We start from the raw sequence: 13,078 nt of genomic DNA on the forward strand, positions 1-13,078 counted from the left end.
CGTAACTGAGTAACTTGCTTTAACTTTCTCCAAACCCCACAGAGTTGCCAAGTCTGCCCTCCCTCCTTTGATTAACACTGAACTCTGGCCTATAGCACCCCGTGACCTGCAACCTGGGGAGTGACCCCCTAAAGCCTCTGAATGTCGCTGCTTAAAAGCTACTGCAAAGTGAGGGCAAATTGCAATCTTACCTTATTTCCTTTGGTTACAAGGGGTCCTCTTGATTAGTCTGTGAATATCCACCCCCTCCCCTCCACTCTCCGTGGAAAAGGGCCGCCCATGCTGCCTTTTCCCACCCCGGGACAGCTGTCCATGGGGCCCGAAGGCGCTCTCAGCCCAGTGCTGTGTACATGCTACTCACTTTTTAACATGACCAAAAAAAAAAAAAAAAAGAAAAAAATAGAAATCTCCAAATATTTAATTTTCTTCTTTATTATTTGACAATCCTGTATCCCTTCCCCACTCCTCAACCTGGCCAGAAGCTGCATCCTTAACCCGGTCCATCTTTATTTGAATGTAGTTCCCCTACCCCCATGGGAAAGAGAAGCTTTGTCAGGTCACGGTGGCTGCTATAAGTCGGGAGGGGGCGGTTTCTTTGTTTTGTTTTGTTCTTTTAAAATTTCCAGCCAAAACCAAAGATTTCCTAATGATTGTATAAACTCAAAACAAACAAACAAACCAAAGACAAAGGGCGTCTTCAGCACCAAGCCCACCTGTGAGGCCAGCCTGGCCCGGCCGGGCAAGGGTCGCTGCCARCCTGGGGGCCAGCACGGGGCTCCAGAACGCCCCGGGCAGAAACTCCTGGCTCCAGGGTGAAATCTGGGGCGCAGGCGCTGCGAGGGGGAGGCCGGGGCTTCGCAGGTGGGTTGAGGAGCTGAAGACTTGGGTGCAGGATTGGCTGCTCTGCTGGGTGCTTTAACCCTCTGGGGGCTGGGTGATGTTGATTAATACACGCTGAGGTGCACTTCTGAGCTTCCCCCCCTTCACTGCTTGGAAGAGGCTGTCCTGTCGTGAGAAATCCCTGAAAGAAGAAGAAGCAGCTTTTCATTTCTCCTCTAGTTCCTTTTYTCTAGATTTCTTTTATTTTTGCAGCACCACTGTGCAACTATGCATTGTATTTCTCAACCTTTTATGCTAGGTAGATGCCTGTGACTTTTTAACTTTTGGGGGGGAATTGCAAATGGAGGAACTTTTTACATGGATCTTTTTAATCTCAGTTGATTGGGGGGTGTTTGGTTCTAGGGTCATACAAGCTCTATCCCAAAGCAAAATCCAAATGTTAATATTATTAGCCTGATGCAGATACCAAAGATAATTTCTTTCCTGCAGAACCTTAGACTTGTGTATTAAGTACGATTACCCAGCACTTGCATTAGTCTAACCTCAGTAATTCCAAAGCTTAGATGTATATTTTGGTATATTTCTGGGATATTAAAAAATTGTCGTTTAAATTCTTGTTTGTTTCAGTGTAATGCTCTTAAAGTCATAGCATGGAGATAACTGAACTTGTCCTATTCTTAGTAGTTTGAAATAATAGTATTTTTGTATGTTTTGGGTGTGTCTATGTATGTATTAACATAACAGTTTTCACTGCCTAGGTGTTCATAAATAATAAAAGAAAAACCAACTACAAAGGGTTTTTAAACTGTACATAATATTCCGTGAGGAATTTCCACCAGACCGCCAATTTGGATTGCATTTTCACTGATGGCCGCTCCCAACTGGGATTCTTTCTTTCTTTTTAAAGAGACAGCATGTTTTGGTTTTTTTTTTTAACCCTATTGACCTGAGGTTCTTTCTCAGTGTAAAGGGGTTTTCACTCTTTTTAAGGGGTGGGCCAAAGAGGAAGTAGCTTAAATTTTGTTATTAAAAAAATACTTGACATGTTAGTTTGAAAACTACTCCTTTGTATGAAGATTTGGGAGTGGAAAACCAAGCCCTTTCTTCTAAATCTGGTAATAATTTTTAAAGAAATGAGGATTTGTGAATGTCTGTAGTATCTGGGCAGTTCCTTTTTGCTTTTTTTTCTAAATAAGACAAGTTTTTGGTCCTAATGGTTTCACTGCTCTGTGCAACTACCTGCTTACACTGGCTGGGAGGTTTTTTTTTCCTCTTGCCCTTCCTCATACACTGCATTTATACACTTGAGGTCAGCAGAACACTTGAAATCAAGGGCCATATGGGAGTACCCTACCCAACGCAACCCAAGCTTTTCTTGAGACTGAAATGTGAAAGTCCCACACATTTCAAAACCTTGCTGATCACACTAAGGGTGAGGAGGAAGSTGAAATGCTGTCTCTTTAAAGATGTCCTTTATTATTATTATTATATTATTATTATTATTTTCCCAGTGGTTGCCTACAGATAGCTGTAGGCATTGAGAGATTGTGTAGATTACAGTAAATCAGAATGAAAAGGTAGATTTTGTGTAGATGCATTTGTCTGCTGTAATTTTTTATATATATTAAACTTACTGTAATTGTACAGTTCATTTCTGTTGTAAACATCATTAAACCATTTTCCAAGTGTTTTAACATGTATGCACTTGTTTGTAGTTTTTAAATGTGTCAGGGGAAGGCTGATTCCCCTTCCTCCGTGCATCAGAGTGAGCCAGAAGATTGATCTGCATTGCCCTTTGTCTTGTCAAACTGGAGGAGAGCCCATGTTTTATGCACTCTGCTTGAAGCTTTTGTTCTAATTTTGTATTTATCMGCTCCTCTCTAAAAGCAGAATCAGCTTCAGTCACTTCCTGAAGGCAAAGAGGAGATGGCTCAACCCCACGGTGAGTGGCCCCAAAACCACCGCTGGATGCTTTTTAAAATCAAGATAGCCAGTGATACATAAAAAGCACAAACGTGATTTTTTCCCCCAAAGAATTTCATTCCTATTGTTTAGTGGTTGGTGTTTCATGCTGCCAAAACTTGTGACTTCTACATCTTGCAGAGAGGGTTATGATGGTTTAAAAAGAGAAAGCTGTTTTCAGTACTCTTTGTTCTTGCATCAAGTGCTTTGCAGCATAACTTTACTGTRATTTTCAGCTCAGCTGTCTTAGTTATCACCCAGTTCTCTCAATTTTTCTTGTCACTGCAGAACAGTAAGGGATCTAGGATTTTTTTTCCAAGAAACATTCATTACCATTTCTGAGTTTACTTTTTTTGCTTTAATTTATTGCAAATATTCTTTAAAAGCTACAATTGCTTACTGCAGGTACAGTTTCACTGCTTAAGAAGTAAAACTGCCTTGGAACTTGCATAGCACCCATTTCRACAAGTTTTTCTGCTGCTAACCCACCCAGTCCCTGGAAAGAAGACATAACCTTATCTGGGCTGTGCMCACAGCAGCAGCTCTTGTTCCCACAGCCTTGCTTTAGCTCTGCTGCTTCTGTGAGGACTGGTGAGATGGCCTGGCCACCCTTTATTTGGCTGGGCTGGATCTGTCCTTGTGCATTCTTGTAGGCTTCACTGTGCAGCCTTGCAAGGCATGGGGAAAACTCAGGCTGCACAGCAGGAGGTGAGTGTCCCTTTTATACCTGGGTTTAGGGCATTTTCCCAAATCCCATCCCACTCCTGGGATGTGTTTAGAAGCCTCTGTTGRAATCCTTCTCCTCAGCTTCCCTGGGAGATGGTGCTGCTGGGTGCAGGTTGGTTCAGACGGCCTGAATGCCTCAGGTAAGGAGCCTGCACCATTCCCACTGCTGTTCCCTACACACACACAGGATTCTGGCASTGTCCTTATTAATTCATCAAAAACACATGACTTTATTGAACTGGCATCTCTTTGGAATGATACGTGCACCTTTCAGAGGTAGCCTCGTGAGAGACTGGTTTGGAAATTGCATTTATTCTAGACTTTTGTTGCCCAGAAGTGATAAGGGGAGCCCATCTCCTTGTTTTCAGTGAAACTTCTGCCTTTACAGAAGCCTCTCACTCAGGTTACCTGGCTCCTGTTTATGGATGAGTGCCAGTGCTATTGCTTGATCTTTTCTGGGATCTTGGTGCTCATTTTCTTCCTGCTGAAAAGTTGGCATTCAGCCTCTCAGCTTCACTGTTATAGCATCACGTCACTCTTTGTACTTTAAAAAAAAAGCTGTCTTCCACTGAAGCAGTTTTTAAAGGCAAATTTAAAGTAAAAAGCGTCTAACAGTCTTAAGATAAATACTACAGGAAATTACTACAGCTCTATCTTTACAAGTTTTTTTAATGGAATAAAACCATAAATCCATGTCTTAATTGGATTATGTTACTCTGGAAAGGGAAGAACTATGGAAATAGCTGTGTTTGTTAGAAGTTGTGGTCTGGTCCCACAACACAAACCTTACGTTAAAAATCAGCCTAATAACCACTATGATTGGAATCAACTTTACAGATATGTACATTCTAACAGCAAAAGCAGTTAAATGATTCAGGAGGAGAGGGAGCAGGGAGGAGCCAGGTCCAGAGTCTGTGCACCAACCCAAGGAGGTTATTGCACACAGAAAACACACAGCACTTGTGTTGGATGAAAAGGCTTTCTCCCCTCTCCTCCCCTAGGAAGGTGGGCATCTCACTCTTGCCCATCCCCTCTGAGGCTCCCACTTAGCGTGGGGGCAAAGGCTGCATTTGGAGAGCATCGTAAGTGTCCTTGGTTGCTGCACTGAGTCCCTGAAAAAGAGAACAGCAGAAAAACAGGTGAGGGATAAATGTGAGTGTTTCCTTCACCCTGGCYGAATGGTCAGCAACAGGATGGCAGGGACTCAGTCAGGAGAATAAGTCTAATTTTTGTTTCCCCTACAGGAAATCAGAGGTTTTTATTCATGAATGATTCTTTAGTCTTTGCACAGTGCCAGTAGCTATCACTTACCTGAAGGCAAGGTACATCCCAAGTAATTGTTAGGAATGTGTGACTACAGCCCTTCATCCTACCTGGTTCTTGGAGTACATTTTATTTGCATGTTACCAAGAGCTAACTAATGCTAGAATGAGCTTTGGTAATTAAATTAATAGACATCACTGAAGGTGCCAGTGGATCTACAACTCCAGGCTACACCTCACTCAGGAGGACAGTGAGGGAAGCAGCTGTAGGAGGTGTTGCTTACCTGGTAGAGACCTTCATTCCCTTTGCCTCGCCGCCTCTGCTGCTTTGGAAAGGAAAATAAGCATAGATTGATTAATGGGTGCTTTCCTGATTATGCAAAAAGAAAAAAAGCCCCTGAGTTCACCCATCCTCTGCAGGTGTACAGGATGGACCAGCTGTGCTTGGCCTGGACTCTGCTCTGCACAGGAAAGCACCTGTTAAGTCTGGACCAGCCCAGACATGCTGCAAGGGCTATTAAGAAAAAAAMCAGAGAGGACAGGAAATAAAAACACACTATTTTGGTTTGCTGACATATTTTCCTGTTATACTGCTAGAATGTTGCTGTTTCTTTGATTTACTGTATGTATAGAAATTTGGCAGCATTCCCACAGACACTGATTATTTAGCAATAGATTGTATCACAAACGTGTCAAGGAGTAGTGCTTGTTACGGTTAAAATTGTGGTAACCTATTAAATGATCATATATTTGGAATGGGATAAGGGCTTTGGTGTTCTTGACCCTCCAGAAAAAGAAACATTCAAAAAACATGGTGCAACCTTATAGATCCATAGCTCATAGACAGAGCTTGACTCTGGCAAAGGGGCATTGGAATAAAAAAGGGGAAGGGATTAAATGCTGTGTTGCTCCAGCGTTTCTCAACACTAAACTTTGTTTTGAAATGCCCCTTTTTTCATGTGTCAGAAGGAAATGGAAGGTTATATATATATATGACACTTTGACATAAAATAGAACCTGTGTAGGTCACAGCAATTTTTCATTTTGCCATAAACAAGTGTCCCTAGATGGTTTGTTTTGCACACATGCTCCCCTCCCCCAGCAGTTTGTGCGCAGCTGAAGTTCTCCCTCTGCTGTAGCTGGAGACATGACTGATGTGTGCCTTCCTACACATTTGAGAGCAGAGCTGTGCGAAGGAGAATGCTTCCCCTGTTCCTTGGCTGAAGTCAGGCACAAGGAGGGACTGGCACATTCAGGCAGCGCTGGCAGCCCRTGGAGGGGAAACCATAAACCTGCAGCTCCAAACTGCTCTGGAGGAATGTGCTCCAACATCTCCCAGTGCTGCTGGACCATTGCAGCACTTGACACCAGATATTCCTTCAGCTGTTCTTCAGCCATCTCATGCCCTCTGCCCCGCAGCCAGGGCAGCCATCAGAGGTTTCCGGCCCAAGCTGCAGTGTTTGTTGTTGCCATGTTTTCACCAGGAGGGAAAATAAAACTCACCTCTCCCTTCATTCCAATTTCACTGTAGGCCTCACCCATCTTGTCCTTCTGCAGTGCCTGCAAGCAGAGATGGGAAAGAGTCAGTGTGTCAACAGAAAAGCCAAGCCCGCCCCTGGGTGGCCACACTCAGAACCAGCTGTGATCAGTGTCTGATACAACAGTGAAGGTCTTGGAAATAAGCTCATTTCTCAAGCACTRAAAACCCAGAACGACCCGAGTTATGACGTGAGAATTAATGTCCAGATATCTCTGCTTTGGAGCACAGGCCACCACATTTAGCCAGAGTCAAATCCACTAAATCAAGAGGTTCCTAAGCAGCCCCTTTTGGATGCGCTGGCATTTGGCCATGGCCAGAGGGCAGTCACAGGGGCTGGAGACCATGCACATAAAATACTGCAGCAGGGATCACGTGGGATGAAGGTTGGTTAGTCACYAGCATTAGGCATTAGCAGATATCTTGATCCAAGTTCCACATCTCCSAGGCARTGTTTTTCTCCTATCATAGAGAAGYAAGYAGAAATTTTCTAGCAAAACCAGAGGGGTTTGGGGGAGGATCTTGAAAGCAGATGTYGAGTTTTGAACCAAAACTGAAATTGAGTAGGGGGAGAAAAGGGTCTCCCATGAAACAGAATGTCCTGTTCCCAACCATCCCTCCCTSTCTGCTCCCTCCAGAGTGCTCTACTCACAGTGTAGACAGTGTCCTGAGGGTTCTTTCTTCTCTGCTGTAAAACAAAAGAAAAAAAGTTGCCCATACATTGCACTACTAGCATCCACCTTGTACGTGTTTGTGCATTTACTCTCTGGCACAGCTGTGGCTCTAGGGACCTTCCCTTCCCATTCSAATCCATCCTGCCTCCACCCATAAGGCTCTGTTCAGGCTCTTGTCCTCTGGAAAATTAATTTTACAATTGGTAAAACTTAGTTCTTCTCTGCTCACTCCATGCAGCTGTCACCTGCTGATGCAAAAGGTTTTCCCTCCCTTTTCCTTTGAAAGCAATGGGCTCTGCAGCAGCAGGAGTTGTTCTGGCTGCTGCTCTATTTTGTGGGCGCTTGTTTGGCGGCATCAGATGCGGTGAGCTCTGTGAAACACCCACACTGCTGGGCCTCCTCCACATCCGCCCGGGCCCGGGTGTCACTTCCTAGCCCGGCTGGCTGCGAGCTCCAGCCAAGCGAGGGGSGCAGAGATCAAAGGGGGGGAGGTTCACTGCTCTCCCCCCGTGCTGCCCGAATTACGACACAGACCGTGTCGTTCCCTCCCCAGGAAGGCACTCGGGAGGCTGCCTATGTGAGCAGCGCTGTGACACGGCGTGGGAGGCACCAGACGAGAGAACAAAGGCGCACAAGTGTGAGGAGGTTACCTGGTGTCTCCCGCCCAGCTCAGGGTCTGCTCCTCGCTTTGCTCCCAGAACATCATAATCGTCTCTGTGCGTACGGGAGAGTTTCTGAAACAAAGCAGGAAGCAGTGCATGGACACTGTGATGATGAGATCACAGATCCTGATTTAACACAGGAAAGAAAGGGAACCCAGCTCGGTTCACAAGGACCGTAACTGAACTAAAATTATTTTCACTTCTTAAGGCAACTGTCAACAGAAGTGTCTACATCTACAACATGGAATGACACAAATCTGCAAACTGTTGCATCAAGAACTTTCCCTAAGTGGAAATTATTTGAAAACCAGTGTGAAAGGTAGGGACACTGACTTTCATGCTTTCTCTTCCACTGGAGAGTGAAGATCCATGAACTTCATTTTTCCTGCAGAGCAGCTCATCTAATTTTCATCAAGCAGCTACAGAAGTTTTATGTCCAATGCAATTCCTAGCTGGGAAATGTTACCTTGGACAAGGGCCAAGGAGAGATTTCAGGTCAGAATAACACAGCTGATAGTGCTACTTAAAAGCTGACAGGCTACCCTTAAACTGAAAAGAAATTGCATTGGTGTTCATACATTACACAGTTAAACAGAACTCATCACAGGATGTGGCTATGGTCAAAAGCGTGAGAAAAAAAAATTAAAAGACAACTAGACGTAGCAAAAATAGCTAAAAATTTAATGCTGCCATGAATGAGCAATTTAGTTAGGGAAGGACAGGCAGGATCTTGTCTGTCTTCCTTCACTGCCTAAAGATGCTGCCCGTGGTCAGGGCACAGTGGACAACGTACAGCTCTGGTGTGATCTGATACAACAGGGCTTGCTGTGGGGCAACAGGAAAGCTTGAGAATGGAGGCACAGGGGTTGTGGTGGCTCAGGCTCCACACACTTGGAAATGTAAGAGCTGCAGGTGCCCAAAGTCACCTCCACAGCATTCCCTGGCATTTGCCCTTAGTCCAGCCCCCATCGAACAGCACCAGCAGCACAGGCAGTGGCTGCACACACCCACACAGAGCTCCCACAGGCCTGTTTGTTCCATGGGGCAGCACAACAAACAGCCTGAGCTTCGGCCAACCTTCAGCTCAGTGGGTCAAATCAGGAACCTGAGAGCTCTCTGGGTCCGGCCAGATTGTGACACCAGAAGCTGCCCCTTTCCTCCCTACGCTGCCACGCTGCACACACACGTGCAGGTGTGTATGGCCTACTCATCAGCTGGCTCTCCAAAGCTTCTCTGACCAGCCAGCAATTCACTGCCTCTCAGCACCCCAAAAGGAATGTCTGGATGGTGGATTAGGAAACAACGACCAGCAGTTACTTACATTGTACACATCATCCTGGCCCGGTCGCAGTGGTTCAGAGGCCTGGCTGAGCTGGAAGAGAGACCATTCCATGAGCAGAGAAATCGTGGCTCCCTTCAGTCCTTTCATTCCCTCTCTCCTGTGAGTTATTCTCATCAGGAACAGCAACCCACAAGCAGCCCCCCTGTGGGGCTACAAGCAGTACAAACCAGGCTGCAGTGGCACTTTTATCCCACAGCAGCCTGCCCTCAGCAGCCAAGTCATTTTACTCCATGTAACTCCAGCTCGCAAACATCTGGATTTGTTCCCTACACACACATGCCCTCCTCAGATTTTGTCTCTCCATTCTGTTCCTGTCATTAACTTGTGCAATCAAAAGTAGCTCCATCAGGTAATGAAATCACAGCCTGTGTTAAAAACTGGGTATCTGAGGCTGCTAATAAGCAAATGCCCTCCTGGGAACTCAGTTCTCCAGCTGCCTGCAAAGTTTCTGGGCTTCCTGCAGGCACTTGGCTTGCAGGGCTCTGGTGCCACCACAGTAAATTGGTGTGAGTGGCAGGTAACAAAGAGGTAATGGATTATCCCTTCTGTAACAACTCTTCGGCTCAGCTGCTTCTATATTTAGCAATATTTATGAGTAATCAATTGCTAAGCCCAGCTTTCAGATAAAAAGAGGCAGTTTTAGTCAGTGAGAGCAGTTACTTTGGGTTCCAGTCTTTTAAAAAAACCCATCAAGCTACATTCTGTATTGGTTCAGCCTTCTTGAGTTACTATCAGGTTAAATTCTTTACTAAGTAACCTTCTAGCTACGTCAATATTCAGACACAGAATCATGTTTGTAGCAATTACAAACTTCCTCTCCTGTGTTTGTTTGGGTTGTTCGTTTGCATCATCACACTCACAGTATCAAAGATGTATGAATTACTGAGACATTTTAATACATCCTTCACAAGCTTGGCATTTACCCTGAATTTTCTGTATATCCCCTCCTGTTTCCAATGGCAAAGCAGGAGAAAAAAGCCCCACATCACTCTTGATCTTGATGGGAACATCTATAGAATCTCTGATGTATCAACAAGTGTAGCACCAAAAAACTCTCATCTACTCTTCCTTGCTCCATTCATGAACCTTTGGAAAGGACCAGCCCAGGTTGCTCAAGTGGACACCAGAAACAAAGGAGGGGGGGGAAAAAAGAAAGAAAATAAAAGAATAGGAAGGTCTTATTCTAAGAGATGATTCCTCTCCCCTCCCACTTTCCAGCCCAGCCCAACTATTTTACTTCACCAAAGCCACATCCAAATGCCTCTGTGTTTGGTTAGACTGACCTTTGCCTTCACAAAAAGGGCTGTCATGACCACTGCATAAATGAAGAGGAACCCATCCAGGATGTAGCAGAGCCTGGGATCTGTGAGGCCAAGAACCGATGCAGCATCTGTACAAAAACATGAGACACATCAACAAACAAGGCCATTTGTGTCACTGGGTGCTTGGCAGCATAAATGTGCCAGTGCTGCATAGCACTCATGGAAAAACAGCCAGTGTGAGGGCAACACTGCCCCTTTGCCAAGGAGATGGAACTCTGAATGTAAGAATTATAGGATTAATCTGGTCTAAAAGTACCAGGGCAAATCCAGTCTTCTCTCTAAACAGGTTCAGTTAAACCAGACTGTCCAGGACCTCAGTCAGCTGAGAGTATTCCCATAGGTAAAAATGTTTGCAAACTCCTCCAGCTAATACAGGACATTTATTTTCTGGAAAAACCCAGAAGAATCTCCTTCAGGGATCCATGACTGGGCCTGCTTAAGGCTTCCTTCATCAACTAACATGTGAGTGTGTTTGAGAAAATACATCTGTTTGGACCAAATTTTAGGGGGATGCTTCTCAGGAAACAATTCTGCATCAAATGTAAAGAAAGACTGACACCATCACATGCAGTAAGAGACCCAGGCTGAAATAAAGACTTTGAAGATGCATCTCCCATATCCCAGCTAACAGATTATCTGCAAGGTTTCTTTTGGGCTCCCAGTGTGTGAATGCTGGACACTGTTAATGGGGAGAAGGGAGCCATGGGCAGGACAGAAAGCCTTTTAAGCCCAGATGTCAGGATACATCCATAAAGACAGCTATGAGAGACCCTGATGTGATTTCTGGTTGAGAGGAAGGCTTTAAACCTGAATCCCTGCACAGGAACCTCAACTGTCCTGGGTGGCCCTCCCACAAATTTTTATTTCATAGAATCAGAGAATATCATGCTGAAAGGGATCTCAAGGATCATCTGATCCACCTGTTCCTGTCAAAAGCACAGTCTAGAAAAGATGGCCCAGCACACCGTCCAGACAGATCTTAGAAAGTGTCCAGTGTTGGGGAATCCACCACTTGCCTGGCGAGGTTATTGCAATAGTTAATTGTTCTCACTGTGAAAAGTTTTTTCTTTTTTTTTCTTTCTTTTCCAGTAGGAATTGCTCCAGGTGTTACTTGAACCCACTGCCCCTGGTTTTCCATGTGACTCCTCCTTTTCAGCTACCATTTAAATATTTATACATTGACCACATCCAGTAAGACACCTGAATATTGTTGGGCTTCAGCAGATAAACCTGATGAAACTGCCCCTGTATCAGTTCATAAAGATGTAGAAAGTTCACAAAGTACAGCTAAAAGAAATCAAAGGCTGAGTAACTATAGATCCAATATGCAGCTCCAGGTCCATCCCCCAAGGAAAACCTGTATTGCACAGTTAGGTAAAAACCAAAACAAACATCTTAAAATTAATCTGAGTTGTGCTTTGTACAGATTTGGAGAGAGTTCAAAAGAGAAAAACAAAAATGATCAATAATCTGCAAAGCCCTTTGATGAAGGTAAACAATCACTGTTCCCACTGACAGCCTCACACAGCCAGAAAAAAATAATTCAGAAGAGTAGATTTGTTTGTTTGTTTGAACTAGGAGTTCGCATTCATGGTTTTCTTAAAACCATGAATTGAGAAACAAATCCACAGAAATCAGTTGAAATCCTAGATGGTTTTGCTTCTTCCTCCCTATTTTTCATTATTTAAAAAATGCATCTCAAAGCACTTTATAAACAGTAACCTTCACCACATTTCCTCAGGACAGTAAAATTTCATAAATATGGGGTAAAAAAAGACAGAGAGATTATGTTTTTGCTCAACATTGTATATTAAATCAACAAACAAGCTGAGATTACCTTCCCAGAGCTTTTCTTCTAAACAGTTCACGGCACAGTATTTTACACCACCCTGAATGCATCTGAGATGCTCCTGAAGGCAGCATTTTTGGGCACTCTTTGGGTATCCCGGCCCTGAATCCCCTCTTCCTGTTCCAAAGCCAGGCACGTTCATACAATCATCTCAAGACAATGAGAAAGTCCAATGTTTAGAAACAAACCAATAAAATGAATAGTAACATTAGGGTTGGAAAAGATTTCCAATATCACCAAGTTCAACCTTCAGCCAAATACTACCATGCCCACTAAATCATACCATGAAGTGTTGTGTCTCCTCATTTTTTGAACATTTTTAGGGATGATGACTCCACCATTTCCATGCATTTCCCTGGAGAGCCTGTTTCAATGCTTAACCACTCTTTCAGTGCAGAAAAGTTTCCTAATATCCAACCTGAACCTTCTCTGGTACAGCTTGAAGCTACTTCCCCTCATCCTGTTAGTTCACATTGTTTCCTTCCTTAATATGTTTGACCTTTACGTCCTTAAACAAAACAAAACAAAACGTACAAAGCACTGTCTAAATAATAGCTTTGCAACAGTTTTCTGGATTTAGAAAGTGAGACAGAGAAAAAGACAGAAGGTACAAAGCCTGTTAAAACAAAGGTCAAAGAGATAGGCAGCACAATGAAGAAGTGGCAGTTAAAGCAGTTGCCACCCTTTGGTAAACAGGACCAGTTCAGGTTTTTTTAATCACCAGAGGAGGGGTTACTGCTGTGCAATATTTGCACAACATAAACAGAAGGCCCATCCCTTAGGCACCACCAAAATGTACTTTCTGTCCCTCATCAGCCATGGTCTGGGGGGCTGAGGCCAAGGTCACAGGGTTTGGGCTGATGATGGGAGCCGGGCAGAGCCCAATGTGCCAGGCCTGAGGG

At 44.3% G+C, this 13,078-nt stretch overlaps 1 protein-coding gene across 1 annotated transcript in view; it reads right to left on the reverse strand.

Annotated features, from left to right (window-relative positions):
- Positions 1-3,170: 3,170 nt before the first annotated feature.
- CD247 (CD247 molecule) overlaps positions 3,171-13,078 on the reverse strand; it is a 47,642-nt gene continuing 37,734 nt past the window's right edge. Inside the window, 7 exon segments of the mRNA XM_057389921.1 lie at positions 3,171-4,640; positions 5,075-5,116; positions 6,294-6,350; positions 6,980-7,015; positions 7,652-7,735; positions 8,985-9,035; positions 10,289-10,395. Of these exon segments, the coding sequence (XP_057245904.1) occupies positions 4,575-4,640; positions 5,075-5,116; positions 6,294-6,350; positions 6,980-7,015; positions 7,652-7,735; positions 8,985-9,035; positions 10,289-10,395 (443 nt within the window). The 3' untranslated portion in view covers positions 3,171-4,574.

The sequence above is a fragment of the Malurus melanocephalus genome, unplaced genomic scaffold (genome assembly GCF_030028575.1).
Source record: "Malurus melanocephalus ecotype Western Australia unplaced genomic scaffold, MMel_1.1 scaffold_21, whole genome shotgun sequence".
NCBI lineage: Eukaryota > Metazoa > Chordata > Aves > Passeriformes > Maluridae > Malurus > Malurus melanocephalus.